The sequence below is a fragment of the Nomascus leucogenys genome, chromosome 21 (assembly GCF_006542625.1).
Source record: "Nomascus leucogenys isolate Asia chromosome 21, Asia_NLE_v1, whole genome shotgun sequence".
NCBI classification, from domain to species: Eukaryota; Metazoa; Chordata; class Mammalia; order Primates; family Hylobatidae; genus Nomascus; species Nomascus leucogenys.
Window position 1 is genome coordinate 57,603,127 of NC_044401.1, and position 24,358 is coordinate 57,627,484.

Sequence of the window (24,358 nt, forward strand, 5' to 3'; positions counted from 1 at the left end):
TGGCATTCTTATAACCTATGTGAATAGCAGCCCCTGGCATTACACAGGATGCAAAATACAATCTGCATGGACCTACATTTTGGTTATGATTCATGGCATCTGGACACAACAAGGTGCTGAATAAAATTTGCTGAATCAGTGAGGGATTTTTAAAAAAAGCCTAGGAGGCTAATTTGCTATCTGGGAACTATCTCAGATGGCCACTGGACAGGTGAATGAGACTTGGAATAGTCACATCATTTCAGAAGAAAGGAAGAAAGAATTGGGGTCAGTAGCCTTAGGACATCGCCTGTATGATTTGCTTACTTCCTGGAAGTTGTAGAACCTCGTCTACATAATTGATTTGATAAAATGAGTTCCCCAAAGCTAGGAAAGTATGATGCTTATTTTGTGAGTATATCACTTTCAGTGGTTTTTTTCCCCTTCTGTGGATTGTGTCAAGGGTGTAATTTTGGAAGCTCTATCAAATGTGCAGGTGCTTGGGAAACTTCTATCTGGCCTCCCTGACCCTACTGTTGCTTCTCCACAGTTTTCTTCTTACCAACAGTCCAAGTGGTCATTCTAAAACATAAATCAGTTTCTAAAGCTTCCCATTTTTTCCCGTCTTGCTCAGAATAAATTCCAAAGCCCTACATAAATAGCCACTGGCTACCCCCACCCCATTCCATTTTCTACCTCCATCCTCTACACTCCAGCTTGTTTCTCAAGCCACTCACACTCTCCTCTGAGCACCTTTTCTCTTGCTTTTCCTTTTGCTATTTCATTTCATGCAGTTTCATGCTTGAAGAGCACCTCCTCCAAGAAGCCCTCCTGACCATTCACATCTAATACAGGAGTCCCAGTAAGATCTATCTCCCATCTTCCTCTACTTTTCCTATGTCTTCTTATCATTTTCTATTTGTTTGTTTGCACATTGTCTCACTTTTCGATAGAATGTGATTTCCATGAGGGCAACAAATTTGTCTTGTTCCCCTTTCCATCCCTGGCACCTAAATACGTACCTGGCACATGGTGGCTTTTTGTAGACATTAGTGGGATGCATCAATAAATGTTTGAAACTGGAAAGTGCCAAAACCCAGCAAACTGGATATAACCACAAAATCACTGGAAAATAAGGCTATGAATATGGGGCCATTCTTTCACCATCTGCTACCTGATAAAACTGTACTTTAATGATACCAAAAGGAGAAATTTGGTGAGGCAATTGCCAGAAGCAATGATCTCATCAAAATAGTATTTTAAATGCAAAAGTATTATTGTTGACTCAGAGCTGTATAGAAGGATGCATTTGAAAAGATACTCTATCTAGCAAGAGCATTTCCATGCATGGAATATTGTTACATTATCGTGTAATTATGTGTGGGAGCCCCATTATCTTATCCATGGAAGAGGTTACCAGTCCACTCAGGTCTTCTCAGGTTTAAACTGTTCCTAGGCTGAGTGCAAGGGTAGGGTTGGTGCTAGAATTCAGTTTCCCCATGTTTTCCAACACAAACTAGCTTCTCTCCAGCAGTGGACAAATGGCATATACACAAGTCTGTTAAGGGTATGAAGGAAAGTGAAGGTTTCCCTGTTCCATATATATATTTCCTGAAGAAACTGTGGAAAAAGTATGAAGCTAGAGGAAGATGATGTTAATACTGCAAATAAAAATATGTAATCTTTACTGGCCACTTGTTAGGTACCAGACACTGTTTTGAATACTTTACATGAAATTAATGTGTTTGGGAGGATCAGCTTGATCCTTTTGAAATCTGTCAGATCATGTTGTGGCTCCACCCAAAATCCTTAAAGGCTTTGCATGTCGTCCAGTCTGATCCTGCATGTGCTGGTGCCCTGCCACCTGTCCTCCAGGCTCATCTCCTACCATGCCCATCCTAGCTCACACTACTCTTCTAGTCATTTCTCAAATAGCCTTGACATGCTTCTGCCTCAGCACTTGCTGGTCTCTCTACCTGGAATGCTCTTCTCTTAGATCTCCTCATGGTTTGCTTCTTTATGTCTTTGTTCAAAGGTTGTCTTCTCAGTGAGCCCTGCTCTGAGCCCCTATTCCTAACTGCAGACTGTGTGCCCCATCCTGGTATTTCTTCTCTTATCTACTTTTTTTTATATTTGCCACAGTCTGATATTCTCTTTATATTTCATTTATTCATTTAAAGCCTGTCTCTATCCACTAGAATGCAGACTCAGGAATTTATCTCTTTTGCTTGCTCATGCCTCCTCTGCATACACAACAGTGGCTAGGATAAAGCTACACACACATGTGTATACGCATATTTTAATATAGATACATACAGAATGAATTAATTCATTAAATCCTCATGAAAACCTTATGAGACAAATACTATTGTTAATCTTATTTTATAAACAAGGAAACTGAAACCCAGAAAGATCAAGTAATTTGTCCAGGGTAAAAGAATTGATCATTTTTATTGTCCGTATCCCAGAGCATTATGTGAGTCAGGTCCTGATAAGCAACTTTCTTTTTCCCTTTCTGGCTCTGGGACCTTAGAAAAGTCACTTAACTTTCGTAAGTCTCTATTTTCTACTTGTAAATGGGGATGATATCATCCCTATTTAGAGTTTGGTGTGGCGTTTCAGAGAAGTAATCTATATGAAGTGTTCGGACTGGTGATTGATGCACAGAAAATGTTCAACAATTGGTGTTCTGGACTCTGATATGCACCATCATTTTTAACAATTCTAAGTAGTATATTACGTAGAAGTTCTATAATGCACTGTCACCTCCCTTTTGTTAGCTACTTAGATTCAGGTGAACATTCTGGTACCTCTATCTTTGAGGAAGTTTCTAATTTCTCCCCTTTCCAAAAATCCTAGAAATGGAACTACTGGGTCAAAAGTTATTCATATTCTAAAAGCTTTTGATATACAGCATAAAACTATCCTCCTTAAAAGATTTGATCAGTTTAGACATTCATTTGTAATAGATAAGAATATTCATTTTCCCACATCCTTACCATAACTGTGTATTACTGTATTTTTTCATCTTTGCTGTTCTGAAGACTGAAAATTATATATGAGATTGGACATTTTAACATATTTGTTCATAATCAATTTCAATAAATAACTTCAAAATCAATTCCTTCACTTTAGAGAGTCTTTTTTATGTTTAACAGTGCTTGGTCATCCTTGACTATTAGCTTTGTCTGTGCAATCTTCATGACATACTCCCTCAGCAAGATCGATCTCGCTCAAGGCTGTTCTTGCTATAAACCTACTTTCTTATTTTCACAGACATTAGTGTACATGGCTCTCTCTAAACAGTTTATTGAGGGTAGAAACTGTATCATACTCCACAACAGATTCATTCATTCCTTCTTTCGTTCTTCCATCCAATCCGCAGGGATTTATTGAGCACTTACTAGGTACCAATCACTGCTTAGAGCTCTAGGGATACAAAGTAGAACTAGAGACAGACCAGGGCCTTGCATTTAAGGTACTTTCATTTTAATGAGGAGATACAGGTACACGTGAACAAACCAGTAAGTGACATAAGTTACTGATGAATAGGAACAAACAGAACATGACTGGGGTGGAGCACCCTTTAGCTGGGGTAGAGGAGAGTTATGGAAGCCATGATATGTGTCTGTAGGCTGAGCTTCGAGTGGTGAGAACACAGCATGAGAAGGTCTGCATGACAGCCTCCTATAAAGAAGGCACATCCTGAACAAAGGTCCTGGGAAGGAAATGGCCCTGGGGTTTTCAGGAGCAGAAATACTACCAGCAAGACTGAAGAGAAGTCAGCAAGGATGAGAAGAAATTGGAAATGAAGGTCAGAAAGCTAAGAAGGCAATAGATTATCTAAGGCAGGTCCGGCAAGCTTTTCTGGTAAAGTTCCAGTTTATAAATATTTTTAGCTTTGCAGGTCATATAATCTCTGTCACAGCTATTCAACTCTGTCTTTGTAGCAATAAAAGCAACCATAGGCAGTACGTAGATGAATGGATGAGGCTGTGTTCCAATAAACCTTATTTATAAAAACAAGTTACTCATTGGACAGGCCCATGGGCTGTATTTTGTGAGCTTGAGCTAAATCTCCTGGGCTCTAAGAAAGAGTCTGAATACTGTCCTAATTGTAATGGTGGCACAGAGGCAATGATAATAATAGTAACAATGAGAAGCTGCTGGAAGGTTTTTGAAAAAGCAAGTGATGTGATCCTCACTGGTTGGGGTCACAGGTCATGTTACAGGTGCTTAAAAATTGATTGTTAAATAACAGGGGGAAGTTCTGAACAAAAAGGAAATTATTTTAAAACTTGATCTCATAGAATATCTAGCTCAGGGGTGGTAGATACTGAAGGAATAAAGATAGTATCACTATAGGGAACAAAAACCTTTCTTAGTTGCTGTTTTAGTACATCTACTAGTCAGGTTTTTTTTTAGACCTGTATGAAGGGAGGCCTTGGATCAAAAAAATCACCGTTGGTTATAAGTCAAGCAATCAATTGGAACATAAAGCTGAATGGGAGCACACAGGCACATTAGAGAGACAATTTTCAATTTTAGGCATCAGAGGACCTGTTATAGACACCGGTGCTTCTGCATCAGCTAGACTGATTGTCAGTGTCACCATTAAGAAATCATTTCCTTACATTTTCTTTTCCTAACAACTGCAGTGGGAAGCTGGATTTCTGTGAGAAAATCAAATGATGATTCCTTTCATTTCCCAAACTCCTTTATTATGATCTAAAATTCAATAAGCTTGCTTACCAGTCATCCACACAGCTCTCAACCCTGGAATAATATGGGACGTCTCCTCTTACATGACCATTTCTAGAGATTTCAGTCTAAAGACTGTGCCATTAACTTGCCTCTACTGTTTATTCGCTGTTGCCATATTGTCAACGAGGAAGCATCTTAAGATTCTGACCCATTCCTAGTACACTGTAACTGGGTAATGTCCAAATTTAGAAACTAATACAAAGGTTCCAAGGCCTTATAAAACACTTATCCCTATGCAGTCCACTCAGTAAAGATTTGGGAAAAAAAGATCAGCATTTAAGTTGAACCTCGGTTTATGGCAGTAGAAACATCTATGTGGTTCTTTACTCCTCAGTTAATTTCCTTAAAAAAATAATGCACATGAGGTATGTATACCATACCTCAAGATCTGCAACATGAAAATAAAAGATAATGATAATGATCTGATTGCTAGGTTAAAACTAAGGGCTCCATTCATCTGGCATTTGGTGTAACACCAGGCAGCAGCCTTCACCTCATCAACAATGTAATTTGTCCACGATGCCTCAACCTAGTCACTTTGACAGGGAACTGGGAAGTTTACCAGAGAAACACAATGGAATTGATAGAATTGGAAGGCAGATTTCACCAGCCTAAATATCTGGCCTTGATGCTAAAACCCAATCATTACAATCTGATCTAGGGCTTTGGGTCTGTTAGCCAGAATCTCCCAGGTGTGAACAACTGACTCCTTATATATAAATCAAGCCTTCTTTGGAAACAATCCAACTCCTTTGCAAGTGATAAATCACTAACGTGAGATCCCATCTAAGATGAAAGTGAGGATGAAGAGCCTGCAATATGAGAAGGAAAATGGGATGTTTTGTTTCAGTCATTCATTTGTCCACCAATAAGATTTCTACCGATGACTTACTGAGTGTGAGTTTCCTCCTTCATGTATGTAGAGACATCGAGATCTTCAAAGAAGTGCTAGTTTAGCGTCATGAACTTGTCTTTTACATTCCTTGCCACAGTATACCTTGCTCTATGATCTCTCTATTGACTATTTGTGACCCGTTATCTTCCCCAACACCATCACGTACAAGAGACTTAGATGGGAAAATGTGGCTTTTGTTGAGTTGGGATATTCCACAGGGGTCCTCCTTGAAACCTGCAATTGGGTACCTATTTATTTGAGGTTGCTCACTTCTCAGTGCTTTATGACCCGGAAACTTTATGGCCAAACCCAGTCAGACCAACAGAGCCAAATGTGGTCCTGAGCTGGGTGGGTAGAGAGCAACCAAATGTATTATAAAAGGTAACAAGCTGAGCCATCTGAAGATGCATAACTCCACAGCAGGTGGCATGTGCCCTGAACTCTTATGCCCCAAGTGCCAGTCATTTGAGGATAGCTTTATTCATTAGGAACTGCTTGCAGTTCAACAGCCAGAGATCCATTATACTCAGAAGAAACTAGTGTTGTGGTAATGTACTGAGAATATACCAAAACAAGGAAGGCTGTATATGGGCAGTATTTCTAGTATACGGATACTCTTCAACAACAATTCTTATGATTACCCATAATATACATCCATTATTATGGTGTTGCAGTCTCATTACAACGTCTCATGCTTTACTTGGGGAGGGAGGGTTTAAACTGAACCTAGTGTTCAAGTTTCCACCCCACCAAACATCCTATGAAGCAGAGATGATGGGAGGAGAATCATATGCTGAGTTCTCATCAAACGTTCTTTTGTATGAGGGGTTCACTGGCCTCTTTCTGAAGGGGGAAGTAAAGATACTATAGGTGACTGCCAGCTCTGATCCAATTTTTGCTCTAAGGGATTCTTCTCATTCTCCTGCATCCTTCAGGTTGTGTGCTAACCTGGGTCTAAAAATATGAGCATTAGGAAAGTCCATTTAAATCATGACTGGTAGCCAGTGCCTGTCTTCCCAGGGTAAAATTTCACATCTTAACTGTCATGCAATCCATTACTTAGAAGCAATGAGTAATTTTTTAAAGCGTAAGCCCAAGCGTGTCACACTACTATCCTATAAATCATTGAAACACTTCTCCCCTTGTTTAAAAAACAACGTCTATGCTCCTTAATAGGGCACACAGGGCCTTCTGGGGCTTTGCCTGTACCCATCTCTCCAGTGTCAGCTCTTATAGTCCCGCTAATTTATACTACAGCCTCTCCTGACAGTTCCCCCAGATATGTGACTATTTTAGCTTCTGGGGACCCTCCTGCCAATGCCCAGGTAGACATATTTTGCTAAAAGGAACCTAGGGTAGAAGAATAAAGTTATCCTTTACTGAGCATTTACCATGTGGTAGAGAGTGTTTAAAGAGCTTTACATACTCTAATTTGCACAATTCTAATATCATTACAAATATATTTCTAGGTTCAGTACTGTGCAAATAGGCCAGTTGGCATAAGGCCGCTTAATGACTACATTTCAAGAAAAAAAGAGGAAGATGGGAGAAAGAGAAGGGTTTCTGTAAAAAGCAATTTTTAATGGGTCTATAGAGATATAATTAATATATAATAAACTATTCATGTTGAAGTATGCAAATTGATCAATTTTGACTTATACCTATATCTGTGAATCCACCTCCACAATCAGGAGAGTGAACACATATTACCCCCCAAATTTTCTCACGCCCCTTTGTAATTCTTCAGCCCTTCCCTGCTTATTCACAGCCAACAACTTACTTTTCTGTCACTATAGGTTAATTTGGATATTTAAAAATTGATATAAATTGAATCATACAGTATATATTCTTTTATGTCTGGGGCCTTTTAATCAGCATTATTTTGAGATTTATCCATGCTACTCAATGCATCAATGGTCCATTGCGGTTTTTTTTGAGACAGAGTCTAGCTCTGTTACCCAGGCTGGAGTGCAGTGGTGCAATCTTGGCTCACTGCAACCTCTGCCTCCTGGGTTCAAGCACTTCTCGTGCCTCCACCTCCCAAGTAGCTGGGTTTACATATGCACACCACCATGCCTGGCTAATTTTTGTATTTTAAGTAGAGACAGGATTTCACCATATTGGCCAGGCTGGTCTTGAACTCCTGACCTCAAGTGATCCACCCACCTCAGCCTCCCGAAGTGCTGGAATTACAGGCGTGAGCCACTGCGCCCAGCCTGGTCCATTGCTTTTTACTGCAGAGTAGCATTCCATTTTGCAGATAAACCCACCCCAGTTTGTTTATCCATTTACCTTTTCAGGAACACTTGGGTTGTTTTCAGGGTGGGGCTATTAGAAATAAAGCCACAAAAAAAAAAAAACCCTCATGTACAAGTCTTTACATGAATACACTATTTCCTTTCTCTTGGGTAAAATGTATAAGAGGAGTGGCTGGAGCAGTATGCTAGGTATATGTTTAATTTTTAAAATACCTGCCAAGCTGTTTTCCAAAGTGGTTGTACCATGTTTTATATTCCCACTGGCAGTATATGAGTGTTCTAGTTGTTCTTTATCCTCATTAGCATCTTGCATCATCAGTCTTTTAAGTTTGTATGCTGAGCAATTTAAATATTTTCTCTTAAACCTAGAGGTAGGAATAATTAGGCCCATGATGAAGAGGAAAGAAGTGAAGACCAAATAAATAAGTACATCCAGAATGTACAATGATTAGCTCAAAGCAGTAATAGGATGGTGGAGTAGAAGAAAATGCCCAAATAAACCAGCTTCTAGGACCAGAAGAAAAGAGGGTAAATGAAGTTGGAAAGAATTCACAATTGGGCCAGTATTGTGACCTAGAGTCTATGGAGCCGAGAATTTAGCAGTCCCCTGACTGCCCATCAGCACACCACGCTCTGTTATGGTTTCCTGTGCTTTCAGAAAGATTCTTTCTGAAAATGAGAGATGGTCTCTGATGCTTTGAGAAAAGCTAGGGAACAGAGATGTGTCAGTTTATCCTAGTTTGAGGCCTGGGTCCCTGTGGCTGTGTCTCTTAGTGGCTGAGGTCTCAAAGTGCAAGACACCTATGGGGAAAAGTGAGCTCCAGGGAGCTTTCCATGGGAGGTGGCGGGAAGATTCAAAGTCTGTTGTTGAGTCTTCCCTTTTAGCAGGAATTTCTCTTTCTCAGTATCACTCTGTTCAAACTTTCAGTGATTAAAGCCTTTCTTTTAATGTAGTAAGCTATTCCCTTATTAGTTTTAGCTCAGTTCAGTTTTATACAGGCCCTTGATATTTACCTGCTAAAGTAGCTATTCTAGCTAAAGCAAGGGTCTAAGATGGTTGAGACTCCAATTATCCTAGGTGACTGCATATGAAATTAGCTGATTCATTATGGCAGGAAGAAAAAGGACTGCACCATCCCAAGCCACTGGCTAACACCAGCCTTGCAAACAGCTGGTTTCTGACAGCTGTTTAGAGAGAAACTCAGTTATCACCAAGGTCACAGCAGGCAACAGGAAGGAAATAGTTTCATAGGCCTCTGATAGGAACATGAACAGACAAAACCAAACAGCAGAAGCAAGACCTCAACAACCAGTATGAGCTCCTGTCACAGCATGAGAGCACAAATGGCATCAGCAAAAACTATGCACTGGGACACCTCTCTCTCTTCTGTTCCAAAGCAAGGTGAAAGTTCTTACTAAGCATGCTAGAAGAGAAAATATGGAGTTTTGTTTTAAGATAAGTTTGGGTATGTGTGTAAATGTGTGTATGTTTATATGGCTGGAAGTTACCACCAGAGATGATTGGACAATGATTGTCTTTAGGGCGTGGGATAATGAGAGTTCTCTTTCTTTGCTTAGTTGTTGTTGATAAAAAAGATTAAATAGTCGGCAACGTTATCTTATAAATTAAACAAATTTCGAAAATTGTATTTCTATTGAAATAACAAAACAACATAACACAAAATAAAAGATAAAGCTTACTCTACTCACATATTAATGCTTAAAAAGTCCAAAATAGCTTTCAAACCTGCTCCATCTTTTCCAGTCCCTTAAGCTTTCTTCAAACCAGTGCCATTTTTGGTCAAATTATTATAATACTCAACTAGTTTTCTTACCTCTAGCTGCCTTTCACACTCAAGCACTATTTCCAAAATTCTCATTTCAAAATACCCTATGCTCACATTTCTCCCACATTTAGAAACTTCTGCTGACTCTTCATAGGTTCAAGGAGAAAATTCAAACAGAGCCCTTCACAATTTGGCTTTGCTGCTTTTTACCATATCTTTGCCTCTGCTATAGAGTCCAGCCCTACAAAACGAGAGGGTGGTGGCATTGCATCAGAGGAAAGATCAGGCAGAATTCAACAGGCACATAAGTCAATATTTTCTCTTAAGGTAGAACAGGTATTTCAGCTTACAAGCTACAATATTTTAAATTAACTTGACCCACTATATGGAAAAGATGTGACTCTTGCCAAAGTTAATTTGGAATTCACATTGTTCGAAAATTTGCAGATAAAATGAGGTTTCATTAATTCTGATTATACTCTCACATTTTACAAGAGTCAAAGTTGTGTAAGTGCAATCTGTCTCTTCTCTATGTGCTATGTGTTAAAAACACTGTCCCTCACTTTTTAACATGTAATATAATTTCTTACTACATTGTCATGCCACTTTTTCTGCCTCTAAATTTCAGTCCATTTGTCATATTTTCTGTGAAGCTTAAGTGGAAGCTCCTTCTCCATGTGTCTGTCCTTCATTCTTTGTGCTACAACTATCATATTTCTCACACTTATTCAATGTTTGTTTGAAGACCTGCATTGACCATTAGTGTATGAGTTCCTAATGGAAAAGAACACTGTTTTATCTCTGCATCACAGTCCTTAACAGAGTACCAAGGGCACAGTACATTACTGAAAGACCATGAGAAAATTTTAAACAAATCAAATAGTACAGAAGCATAAACTAATATATAGCTTCCTAAGAGAACCAGGGCTGCTCCTTGCTGTATGGCATTTGTCAATTTAACAAAAAAGATTTGTAATCAGAGACGAAACCAACAAGAATTAAAGCACACCCCAATTCCCTGACTATTCTTTAAGTAGATTAATCTTTACAAAAACTATCATTGGTTTCCACACAATGACAGCAAACAGCCGAATGGGAAGAGGTATCAAGAATCCGAAACTAAATCAGAAATAGCAATGGATTTCAAATTCATTCCAGTTCTGATGTGTTAATAGTCCTTGCTTTAAAACTGTATTGAAAAAGATTTCAAGACTATACCAGAGTACAGAGGAAGTGTGTCATAATTGATTAGTGATGTCTGCCTTGGGCATGAATGGAGAAACATTTATCTACCTGCTAAATTTTCTGATCCCTGTATTAGTTCTAGGCAAATTTTACTTTGTGTTCAGATTCTGAGGGGCTATCTGTTACATGCAGAAGATCAAAAGTTCTTGGTCTATATTCTCAGCCCCACAAGAAATACCACTGGGGAACACCACTGTCTGCCTATTCTATTGCTATCTCTGGTCTCAAGACCAGGGACTTGGTCCTGACGTTTTAATGGTCTCTGGCCCAAGCCTTGGGAATGATGCCTCATTTAGACATTCTAATCCTTGACTTTTGTCTTTGACTGTGGATTAGTGTCTTTCTGATCCTCCCCTTTGCTTGAAATGGGAGTTAATTGATTCCCAAAAGTTCTGAAGTTAAGAATCAAGTAAATATTTACAGGATGTCTTCTGTAAATGGGAAGAAAGTAGTAAGGCTTTTAAAAAGTGTGGTTGGCATCGCGTCCACTGGCATTTTTCCAGCAAACTTGAAAAGTCAATAGTTTTATGCCGCATTCCAGACCTGTTGAACCAGTAGGGGATTACAAGGTTGGGGAGATATGCAATAATTTGTTAAATTCTTCAGGAGATGATCATGAACACAGTTTGAAGATCCACTGAGGTAAGAACCATGAACTGGCTCCAAGTTTGCCAAGAGTTGCCCCAATTCAGTCATTTAGTGACCGAAGGCTCCAGTGGAAATCAAATTACTTAAGTTTTGTAATATACCCTGGTTCTAATATGCACAGAAAAGTGGCCTGTGGGTGACATTTTAGAGGACACAATTCTTTCTTCAAGCCACTTTCCTTTTTAGCAATTTTCTCTGCCCTTCAATTGCCTCAATATTTTTCTTTTTCCTCTTCTCACAGTCCTCCTATCTAAAGAAACACACTTATACACAAAGGAAGACCTTTGAGAACCTATGATCCCATTCCTTGTGTATCAAGATCATTTTCCCTTTGTAGAGTCACATTGCACAAAGCATGTCTCCCTGCCTGTGTATAAGGATATATTAACTTACCTAGAAAGCTCTTCAGGCAATAACTGGCTACAAAGCTCTAGATGAACATATCACCTATAGAATTTTTCAGATTTTGACCGGGTAGCCTGTATGTTCCCTACCTGAAGCATACTTCTTTTCCTAGATGTGCAACTCTCTGTATAGATACAACCACAAGGCAAGCTTTTGCTTTTTATAGAAAACATTCTAGTCTTCAGCAGATAGTGCCAGAACAAAATAATGGGATATTATCACATCATACTGGGCCAGCCAGCTTCTACTGTGCTATTGATGTACCAGTTTTAGTGTGTTCTTGCATCATTACATCACCTAAATATAATTCCTGAAGCTGGAATCATTCTCTTGTGGTTAAAGTTCACCACTTCCATCCCTGACCACGTGGCAGGATGCTCATTCTAGAAGTCATGGGATTAACAATGATAAAACAAGACAGCAGTGGTCTCCCATATCCTCCTTAACAAAAGCAAAAATAAACTTCATGGGGGTTAATATTTTGCAAAAAAAAATAAGGAAAAGAACACTGCTTGCTCTTTATGTTGTGCTAATACATTTGACAGAAATTTTTACAGATATTCCTAGCATACTCAATATAAATTCAATTTCTTGAAACAGTAAATTGTTATTAGTGAACTCACTGCCTAATCTTATTTTTCCAGTTATAATTCTTTGATTTAAACACTTAAACGGTTAGATCTAAACAAAAATGAAAAAGTTGTGATTCTGTAGGTTGCTGGCTTGGCAAAAATCCCTTCTGATGTGATCTCTTCATTACATTTGGTAATTTGCCAGTTTCCACACTTTAAATGCTATAGTTTCATGTACACACACTGGTATTTTCTGTTTGGTTGTTCATGCTTCTCTAGCCATATGCCTATAAGTGGATGTGCATTTTCATGTAATAATTTACTGTTCCCATTTGGCAATTCTGTGCCTTTAATTGTGTCAATCAACCACGTAAAACTTTATAACCTATTGAGAATACACAAAGAAAATTACGTGCCTTCTAAAACTCTGGTATAAAAAGCACACTGCTTGAAAGCTTAAATTTCCCCACACTCCAATTCTACCAACACATTGTTCTCTAGAACGACTAGAATTCAATTCCTGAAACCTTGTTTCAATTTCGGGTTTTTAAATGAATGCATAAATTATACCTGTGACCTTATTGCAAAGATCCATAATCATGACTAGAAATGAAAAATGAAATGGTAGAGACATATGTTGTCAAATAGGCATTACAATCAGACTCATCTATAAAACCACTATAATTATTTTCCTTTTTATGTTCCTCAAGAATAAACTTACAGGAAAGGTTTTAATGTCTTTAACCTGTTGCATGAGGTATTGAGTTGTTTTAATAACAAAATATTATCTCCATAGGCTTTTATGATACTCATCATTCCGTATAAAAAGTTCAATAGTTATCAACTTACCAGCATATATTTGGGGATATTTTTTTTCTTCTCTCTATTGTATTTTACCACTCTAACTCATATTTTACTATTCCCTTGGCCCAGGAATACACGGAAGAAATAAAATTATATTCAAGTTGGTTTCACAGACAGTAAACATACATTATGAAATTGAAACATGCTATGCTTATTGAGCGTATATTTTAGAAGAACTTTCTCTAAAATACTTTATGACTAAAACCATAATCTGGAGCCATTCATTCTCTTTGGTTTTAGAATTCTGTGTGGTTTCATGAAATATTTACTTTTTTAAAAACAGTTCAAAATTATAGCCCCTCTGATTTATACAATTTAGGTAAAATACATCTTTTCAGCTGGAAAACTAGATGCCATTAATCCTTTGTATGATTATATGGAGAACAGAGGTAACAAAGAAAAACTAGAGTAATCTAATTCCTGGATACATAGACTGTTGTAAATTTTTAGACATTCTAAATCAATCCCTGTTTTTTTCCATTTAAGTCCCTGAATGTTTCAGAGATTTGTCCAAAGTAACGTGGAATCAGACTAGACCCCCAATGTCCTGATATCTAATCAAGCTATCCCTAGGCCCTCTTGTGCAGAGTATGTCAGTTAGAACTCTAGATCACAGTTGTACTAACCTGCCAGAGCTGCCTACATACAGTGAAAGACAGCATATCTTATCAGTATCAATATATTAGGGTTGATATTACATGAAACTATAGCCACGTGGGTGAGTATAGGAGTCAGATGTGTAAGAATCATGTCTAGAATCAACACCATAGAATTGTCTAAATCAAAGATTCACAAGACTTATAACTACCTGGAAGATGCATGTGAACTAGCAAATATGTTGGCCTCAAAGTTTCACAGCTTGATTGACACTAGCTCTGCACCAAATATTGACTCTTCCTCTTTTAGAAAGTTGCATCTCTGATCTCACTATGAATTGCTGGATGTGATTAATGTCCATCTAGTTGTAGGGAGCCTATGGTGAAATGCCAACCAAATTTTTCCTGTATTCACCCACCTGGGTATATATTGTGCATATACAACTGGGCAACTCTACTCTGTTGTAAAGCTTGAGTACTAGATGCAATGGACAGCAATAGCCTAGGTAGCCACTAAGAAGAGAGAGAGAGCATTTGCCCTGGTGATAGTAATAACCATCACACACTCCCACCTGGAGGAGAAGGTACTATGCTCCTCTTTTCCTATCCCCAAAAAACATGTGGGTAAGTAGAGAAGGTGGGGAATAAATGAATATGAAGGGTTATTTTAGATAGATAATTTTATACTAGATAATCTCTCATTACATTTAATAATTCCATAATTTAATTAATTTGAAAAGGCTACATCTGGTTGGTTTCCAGTGGAATGAACGTGGCTCAGTTTTAGACTCTTGTAGCATTGAAGCCTACTAGACCTTGAATTAGTTCTCTACTCTTGGGAATACCATTCTGCATATACAAAACTTCTTACTTTATACAATCAATTTGGTTTCAGTACTTACAAAAATCAACACATTTTTAAAAAACATATTATGATGTGCATTTTCACTTACCTTTTCCGCTGATTGAGCGGTGCCAAAAAAAATTGGAATGAAGGCAAGCCATACTATACATGTCGTGTACATAGTGAATCCAATGGGCTTGGCTTCATTAAAATTCTCTGGTACACCCCGAGTCTTGATGGCATACACAGTACATGTGACCATGAGAAGAATGCTATATCCCAAGGAGCAAATGATTTGGAGATCTGTAATGTCACACTTGAGAACTCCTCTGGCTTGCTCAGGGTTCATCGTCTTATGTTCATCATAGTCTATGATGATGTTGGGTGGATCAACACCAAACCAAATGAAAACCCCTAGAAGCTGAACTGATATTAAACTGGAAGTGATCGCCAGTTGTGATGTTGGGCTTATGAGTCTGGGAGCTGTTACTGATTTCTTGCCCTGCTCAAATATGCGATAAATCCGATTTGTTTTTGTCAAGAGGGCTGCATAACTGATGCACATACCCAAGCCCAAGAAAACACGCCGGAAAGAACACACTGCCACATCTGGTTTGGCAATCATCAGGAAAGTGATGATGTAGCAAAGAAAGATGCCCGTCAAAAGAACATAGCTGAGTTCCCGCCCAGATGCCCTGACAATGGGCGTGTCATTGTAACGGATGAAAGTGGCCATGACAAAGATGGTGGCAATGATCCCCAACATTGCCAGGAAGACAGGAATCACAGCCCAGGGGGAGTGCCACTCCAGTTTGATGATGGGAATATCCTGGCATCCGGTTCGATTTTCATTGGGCCTCTGGTCATAGGGGCAATGCTGGCATGTCATCTCATCAAACTGGTACTGGTAACCATCGCAAGGCTCACAGGTCCAACAGCAAGGAGTTCCTTTCTGTGTCTTCTTTCTCTGTCCTGGCTTACATGGTAGTGTACACACTGAGGGGGGTATCTCTCGGATTCCTTTACCCCACTGCATGTCTTCTATCTGTAACATAAGAAATAAGAAGGTGAATCAGGCAGATTCTTCAAGAGAATAGAAAAAGGACACTAGCAACAAACAGTACTCACGGCAAGTGACATATGAGGCACGAGGTTGAATAGCTTACCCTCAGCTTGCAAGAGTTACAAGTATGATTTGAGCCCACACCATAGGATTCCAGCATCCTCACTCTTCACCATTAGAGTGTTCTCAACATGCCAGATCTTAAGAATTCTCTGAGGCAATACAAATTCCCTCTTCCCATTCCTGACATTCCAAATATGAATATCCTGAAAAAGAACCTTAGGGGCTGTATTTATAACAAGTGCCCAAAGGATTCTTGTGAGCAGATAACTTGAGAAAAACTGGCATGCACTCTACTGTCTTCCCCCCTGGGTAATAAGTATAAATGTCCCAAATCAAGTAAAAAACAAAAACAAAAAACTAGGACAGTATGAAAAGCTACACTTATCTCCTTTGTTAGGTGTTTTATTTTTTAAAAATGTTCTAAAATTATTTCGGATAATACTGCAGTGCTGGCCACCTTCCCTAAAATTCTCTAAGCATTACTGTCATTTTCACTGAGAACTTTTGCAGCAATGTGAATCTATTATCACAGGGGAGAAGTGGGGCTTACTAATGAAGGATTTAATTGTATTAGACTATTTCCTATGAATTCAGGAAGTGTTTGATAAGAAAATAATATGGTCTGGAAACCTTTTGGCCATCCCCCATTTGCAGATGACATTTAGACTATCCTAGAGGAGAATGTATTTGCTTAATTGAAACATTGGTTTTCTGGAGGGGAACATACCCAGCAGTGTTCTGAGAGATAATGGCATTAGAAACAACGGGAAACTTTACTATTGGGTGGAAATCTCATTAGAGTAGGCATCTCTCCTCTTTGCCAGCACAGCATCTGCTCTTTCTCTTCCCTGGTATCAGTTCCTCAGATTTCTTCTCTATATGCTTTCTGTGCAGTTGAACTTACACTGAATCTCTTGGGTTGTGCACATGACCCAGGCCTAACCAATTAGTATATTGTAGTGGTTCTCAAAATTGAGAGTGCATTACAACCGTATGGACTTGTTACAATAGAGTTTGCAAGATTTTCTGATTCACTGGATCGGAGATGTGGCCTGAGAATATGCATTTTTAACAAGAACCCAGGTGATGCTGCTGAGGATTGTTCAGGAACCACGTTAGTCAACTACTGATAACATTCCAACCTCCTAGCCACAGAGATTGGGTCAGAGATGGCATCATTATGTCCCAGGTCATAGAATTTAATTTCATGACTTTTTCTGAGGTCACATAGGATAAAAATATTTGTTTTCACTGGACTCAGAGTTTCCAGGATAAAAAGTGGCTAGTGCTGATGGCTAAAAGAAGGAGTTTATTAGAGAAAGAAGCCAACATAGAGGGAAGCTGAGTGGAAAGACAAAGATCACTGGTCAGCTTGTTTGAGCTCCTGGATATAGCTATCCCTGAAGCAAGAATTTTCCTAGACTATGACTTTATGTAAGCCGTAAATTTATCTATGTTAAAAATACTTTACAGTTTAGTATTATTACTTGCAACCAAGAGGCCTGAGCAATATATGCATGAAATAGTTTTAGTATCCACAAGTCACAAAAGATGTACTACGTCTGCAAGTTATTATACAGAATAATTTCAATTAACAATTATGGCTGATTTCTCCATAAGTAGTTAATTGAATTTTTAATACAATTGAACTAAACAATAGATTAGAAAGATACTGGAAAGCCTGAGACATGTTTTTAAGTGCATAATTTTAAGAGATAAAGGCAAAAGAAAAACAATATATTGCATATTGGAATTTCAGTGTTGTGTTAATATACTGAATGAAATGCATAGCAGAGAGTGATTCTTTTATCAACGCTTGAATGTGAACTACATTCAAATTCTGAATTGAATGTAGCTAACTTGGAAAAATAAATGGCTCAGGAGTTAAACTTAGTAAAATAGCATAACCTTTTAATGGTTGAATTTAAACTTTAACCAGAGACCCAAGCATCTTCAGATGACTCTTACTTGCCTAAGCCCAAAGCCCAAGTCAGCACTAATAAATCACTAACTATGAAGCACAATCTTCTTTTCTCAATATCATCATTTTTGAGACAATAAGTCACTGGAAGCCATCCCAGAGTCATAAAATTAGGGAAATAACTTATAACAAGAGAGAAAGATATGCATTAACTTTACAAATGTCAAATTTCAAGAGTTGGAACCTAAAAAAATTGCTGGTATTAATACAAGTGTTTTCAAACATCAGAATAAAAGGTCCTACTCATGGCTACCAGGAAAGATGAACAACAACAAAGATAAATACATTTGCTTGATTTCAACATTAGTGGCTACTCATGTGCCACAAAATTAAACTTTATAGGAATAAATGTAGGGCTTATACAAATATATAAACAAATTATCATCATATGTAATACTTTACAGCCAGTTTCAAATGCTGCCAACTCATTATTTTTCCCCTTGGAAAAAAATAAAATACCTGGCAATGCTGCACAGCTTTTTTTTTCCTCAACTTATCCAAATATATACAAGAGCTGTAACCACAAACATCACATTGACTGATCACTTAATTTGTTTTCAATTTTCGTTTACAGCAGGTTTCAACTCAATTTATTTGTATATGTTAAACCAACAAAGATTCCTCCTGCTCCAGATGGACAGAAGTCTAATTTACTCCTTTTGCTAACAAAAATCATTGAAAATATAATCTGTGTCCCATGAAGGTACTGATTAACCTTTAAATGCTCTAGTAAATGAGAATTTTGTTAATGTGATGTGTATCATTTGTATATATCTATACCCATCCACACAGATATGCTGCCTTGTTTCATAAGAAACAATCAGCTGAAAATGCCCATGGATATCTATTTTGAAGGAAGATAATTATTTAATGCTATGAAAAATCAAGTCTAATGTCAATTTACTTTGCAAGAAGGCTAACAGGAATGTAAATTTCAAGTTTCTCCTGAACTCTGCAACAAAACTGTGTTTCAGTTAGCTGGAAAGCCAGATGTAAGGTGCAGAAAGATTAAGAAAAAGACTGACGTGTTTATCATCTTCTTCATTAGAAGATGCAAGTTTACATTTCTCCATAAAGATGCATTTTCCTCCTGGACATCCAAGGTTTATGGTTTTCAGGTACCTGGTCTTAGTAGGTAGCTCCTGGGGAAGGGCTGAGATCCTAGCTTTTGGCAAGAGAACAGAACTTTACATCTCCATCTCATAGCAAAAATTGACACTCTACATGGCAAATAGATTGCATAGATAAGTGGATCAATAGTTTAGGGAAAGAGCAAATTATGCAGTTCTGGTCAAAGAAAGCAAAAATAAGTTTGTTGTAGAGTCCTAGGAAAGTGTTTTTCATTCTTATACAAGAGGAACAAAGAATGAACATGCTATTATTAACTTAAAAAAAGAAACTCAGACAGACAGGCTGTCTGGAACAAAAGATTTCATTTGGGAAGAGCAAAGGGTTGTAACCCGGGGTGTGCAGCACACCCAAGGAAAATTAAGACAAAGGAAAGACACCCACACAAATCGCTTTGAAAGAAAGCTCACTGGTCTCAGAAACTCACTGCAGGAGTTGTCATTAGTTCACTGGGGGAGATAGTCATTTGTAGGCAACTGTCCTGATCTGAGGTTCTTATCTGAAATACTGCAGGCCAGAGAAAATTACTGTGAGATGCTCTTCTTGCTGTTTGCAAGCTATGAGCAAGACATTCAAGGATGCAAGTATGTCAGCTTCTTTGTTATGGCCCTCACTAACTCTATTTTGGTTGGCGTTTTGACATGTGACTCTATTTTGTACTTCTCACTTCCACACTGCCTGCAGCCTTTGAACTTTGATTTGTGCATACATGATGGTTAGAGCTATAGTAGCCATTTTTCAGCAAGAAAAAGACAAGCCAGCTGGACATCGTGGCTCACGCCTGTAATCCCAACACTTTGGGAGGCTGAGGCAGGTGGATCACGAGGTCAGGAATTCAAGACCAGCCTGGCCAACATGGTGAAACCCTGTCTCTACTAAAACTACAAAAATTACCCAGGTATGATGGTGGGCACCTGTAATCTCAGCTAGTCAGGAGGCTGAGGCAGGAGAATTGCTTGAACCTGGGAGGTGGAGGTTGCAGTGAGCCGTTATTGCATCTCTGCACTCCAGCCTGGGCAACATAGCAAGACTCCGTCTCAAAAAAAAAAAAAAAAAAAAGGCAAGCCTAAGACACAAAGCTCATATGCTGAGGATGGCAATAAATAAATAAATAAATAAATAAATAAATAAAAATAAAGAAGACAGAAAGACAGATTAAAAAGAATTTACATCTTTGAAGGCAAAATTATGTCACCAAATTAACTAACACTAATAAAACTCTACCCTGGAATTTTGAGCATGAAATGATAAACTGTCTTTAATGGCTAACCAATTCTCCATGGCCATTTACTAATTGCAGTCAAGCATTCTATCTAATACGTTTTCCCTTATTTCTGCATTTGGTACATGCAAACCTTCTGAGTGTGTCAGAAAAATTCACCAATAATTCAAGTTCTTACACAGATAGTAGGCAACTCTAGAAAGAAATGGAAGTTTTTGTATTTGTCTCCTGAGAATGCTCAGAAAAAGGTGTGGTAAAGTACTGAATTCAGAAAATCAGCTTTAACTCCATTGCTTCTGACTCAGAAACAGAAAAAGCACCACCAGCTAAAGTTTTCTAGCACACATGTTGGGGAAAAAAATGGTGTCTGGCTCTAGTAGAGAGACAAAGCTACTCCGCAAGGAATGTGCAGACCTTATAATCACTGGAATTTTAAAATAAAACTAAATTAGTTGCTGTCTTACTGCCAAACACAAAAACCAAAGAGATAGAATTGTTATAAACACTGTTCAGTGCATCCATTTTTATGGAGAAGAGATCTGTTCCTTTCCCCACGCAGACACACTCTATCTAAAAGAAAATTTTATCACTTCAGGGATATTTTTCTTGGTGAAATTCCATTTGCATATTTCCAAAGCTTACTACATAGGCCAAGCTGGCTGGTGCTTTTATTGCATAATTCTCTGCAATATTATTTTTACTTGTTAGAACCTTAATAGAATGAGCTAATTTAAAAAAAAGAACTTTTTAATTAAAATGCCATTTGTTCATTAAAATACATTTGTCCAGTCTAATTTATAGAAAAAAAAGCCTTTTAGGAAAAATTCATAGGAATGTTGAATTTTCAATACTAGGAAAGAGATAGGTTTTGGTTCTGATAAGGAGGGGTGAGGTAGAGGAGCTAGCAAGTGCTTGGTAAGCAATTATGCAACACCTCAAGACATTTTTAAACTCAGCCCCTATTTTTGAACATTAAGTAGCATGATCAGACAGCGAACAGAATTTAGGGACTATGTTACAATAAAAAAACATTGCCAATTCAGATTCTACTTATTCAAAATTTATAATTATAAAGATCAACCTTTTTTAAATGTACTCCAGGTAGAAAGAATTATTATAGGTAGAAAGATTATTTTTATATATATATATATATATATATATATACTTTTTTTTTTTTTTTTTTTTTTTTTGAGATAGAGTCTCACTCTGTTACCCAGGCTGGGGTGCAGTGGCACGATCTCGGCTCACTGCAAGCTCTGCCTCCCAGGTTCACACCATTCTCCTGCCTCAGCCTACCGAGTAGCTAGGACTACAGGCACCCACCACCATGCCCGGCTAATTTTTTTGTATTTTTTTAGTAGAGATGGGTTTTCACCATGTTAGCCAGGATGATCTCAATCTCCTGACCTTGTGATCTGCCTGCCTCGGCCTCCCAAAGTGCTGGGATTACAGGCATGAGCCACCATGCCCAGCCAGCATTATCAGAATTTTTTTAACTGCAGTAGACCCTGGGCATCCATGGAAGGATCCAGAACTGTATTTCACTGCAAAGCCCCAGGGGATCCCAGGGGGGACTTCCCTAAGGTTTCCAAGGCTCAACTTTGAATTGAAGCAGTAATTCCTAATTTGTTTGCACATGTGAATTACTTGGGGATATTCTAAAAATTCCAGAGCCTGTACCACACCCCAGATAATTTAAATCACAATCTCTGAGGGGCAAGAAATAGGCATTAGTGTGTTTCAAAGTTTCTCAGGTAATTTCAGTATGTGGACAAATTTGGGAACCACTGAACTAAGATCTCCAAAAGGCTGGGATGCAGAAGAAAATCTTTGTGCTGTTAAGTGAAATAATGACTACAAAACCACTTCTCTGGTGATATGGTTTGATTGTGTCCCCACCCAAATCTCATCATGAATTGTAACTCCCACAATTCCCATGTGTCACGGGAGGAACTTGATGGGAGGTGATTGAATTATGGGTGGGGGGTGCTTTCCTGCACTGATCTCATGATAGTGAATGCGTCTCATGAGATCTGATGGTTTTAAAAATGGGAGTTTCCCTGCACAAGCTCTCTCTTTGCCTGCTGCCATCCATGTAAGACATGACTTGCTCCTCTTTGCATTTCACAGTCTGCCAGGATTGTGAGGCCTCCCCAGTCACGTGGAACTGTACGTCCAATAAACCTCTTTCTTTTGTAAATTGCCAAGTCTCAGGTATGTCTCTATCAGTAGCATGAAAACAAACTAATACAGTAAACTGGTACCAGTAGAGAGGGGCACTGCTGAAAAGATACCCGAAAATGTGGAAGTGACTTCAGAACTGGGTAATAGGCAGAGGTTGGAACAGTTTAGAGGGCTCAGAAGAAGACAGGAAAATGTGGGAAACTTTGGAACTCCCTAAAGACTTGTTGAATGGCTTTGATCAAAATGCTGATAATGATTTGGACAATGAAATCCAGGCTGAGGAGGTCTCAGGTGGAGATGAGGAACTTGTTGGGAACTGGAGCAAGGGTGATTCTTATGGTTTAGCAAAGAGACTGGTGGCATTTTGCCCCTGCCCTAGAGATTTGTGGAACTTTGAACTTGGGAGAGATGATTTAGGGTATCTGGCAGAAGAAAGTTCTAAGCAGCAAAGCATTTAAGATGTGAGTTGGGTGCTGTTAAAGGCATTCAGTTTTATAAGGAAAGCAGAGCACAGAAGCATGGAAAATTTGCAGCCTGGCAATGCAATAAAAAAGAAAATCCCATTTTCTGAAGAAAAATCCAAGCCAGCTGAAGAAATTTTCCTAAGTAATGAGGAGCCAAAAGTTAGTCCCCGAGACAATGGGGAAAATGTCTCCAGGGCATGTCAGAGGTCTTCATGGCAGACCATCCCATCACAGGACTGGAGGCCTAGGTGGAAAAAGTGGTTTCATGGGCCAGGGCCAGGATCCCTGTGCTGTGTGAAGCCTAGGAAATTGGTGTGCTGTGGTCCCAGCTTTTCCAGCCATGACTAAAAGGGACCAAGGTACAATTCAGGCCATGGCTTCAGAGGGTATAAGCCCCAAGCCTTGGGAGCTTCCATGGGGTATTGAGCCTGTGGGTGCACAGAAGTCAATAATTGAGGTTTGGGAACCTCTGCCTAGATTTCAGAGGATGTATGGAAACTCCTGGATGTCCAGACAGAAGTTTACTGCAGGGAGGGGTTCTCGTGGAGAACAACTGCTAGAGCAGTGCAGAACGGAAATGTGGGGTGAGAGCCCCCAAACAGAGTCCCTACTGAGGCACCACCTAGTGGGGCTGTGAGAAAAGGGCCACCATCCTTCAGACCCCAGAATGGTAGATCCACTGACAACTTGTACCATATGTGTGGAAAACCCACAGACCCTCAATGCCAGCCCATGAAAGGAGCCAGGAGGAAGGCTGTACCCTGCAAAGCCACAGGGTTGGAGCTGCCTAAGGCTATGGGAACCCACCTTTTGCATCAGCATGACCTGGATGTGAGACATGGAGTAAAAGGAGCTCATTTTGGAGCTTTAAGATTTGACTGCCCTGCTGGATTTTGGACTTGCACAAGGCCCTTGTTTTGGCCAATTTCTCCCATGTGTAATGGCTATATTTACCCAATGCCTGTACCCCCACTGTATCTAAGGAGTAACTAACTTTTTTATTTTATTTTACAGGCTCATAAGCAGAAGGGACTTGTCTTGTCTCAGATGAGACACTGGACTGTGGACTTTTGAGTTAATGCTGAAATGATTTAAGAACTTGGGGAACTGTTGGGAAGGCATGATTGGTTTTGGAATGTGAGGACATGAGATTTGGGAGGGCCCAGGGGTGGAATGATATGGTTTGGCTGTATCCCCACCAAAATCTCATTTTGAATTGTAACCCCCACAATTTCCATGTGTTGTGGGAGAAACTTGGTGGGAGGTGATTGAATTATGGGGGCGGTTCTTTCCTGCGCTGTTCTTGTGATAGTGAATGAGTCTCATGAGATCTATGGTTTTAAAAATGGAACTTCCCCTGCACAAGCTCTCTCTGCCTGCCACCACTGTATCCAGA

General features: G+C 39.0%; 1 protein-coding gene across 3 annotated transcripts in view; it reads right to left on the bottom strand.

The window, feature by feature from the left end:
• Positions 1–24,358, bottom strand: part of GRM7 (glutamate metabotropic receptor 7) — an 883,018-nt gene that overhangs the window by 147,308 nt on the left and 711,352 nt on the right. For all 3 annotated transcript variants that reach the window (XM_003264928.3, XM_003264927.3, XM_030802151.1), the window contains exon 8: positions 14,967–15,902. In XM_003264928.3, the coding sequence (XP_003264976.2) occupies positions 14,967–15,902 (936 nt within the window). The remainder of the gene's footprint in view (positions 1–14,966; positions 15,903–24,358) is intronic.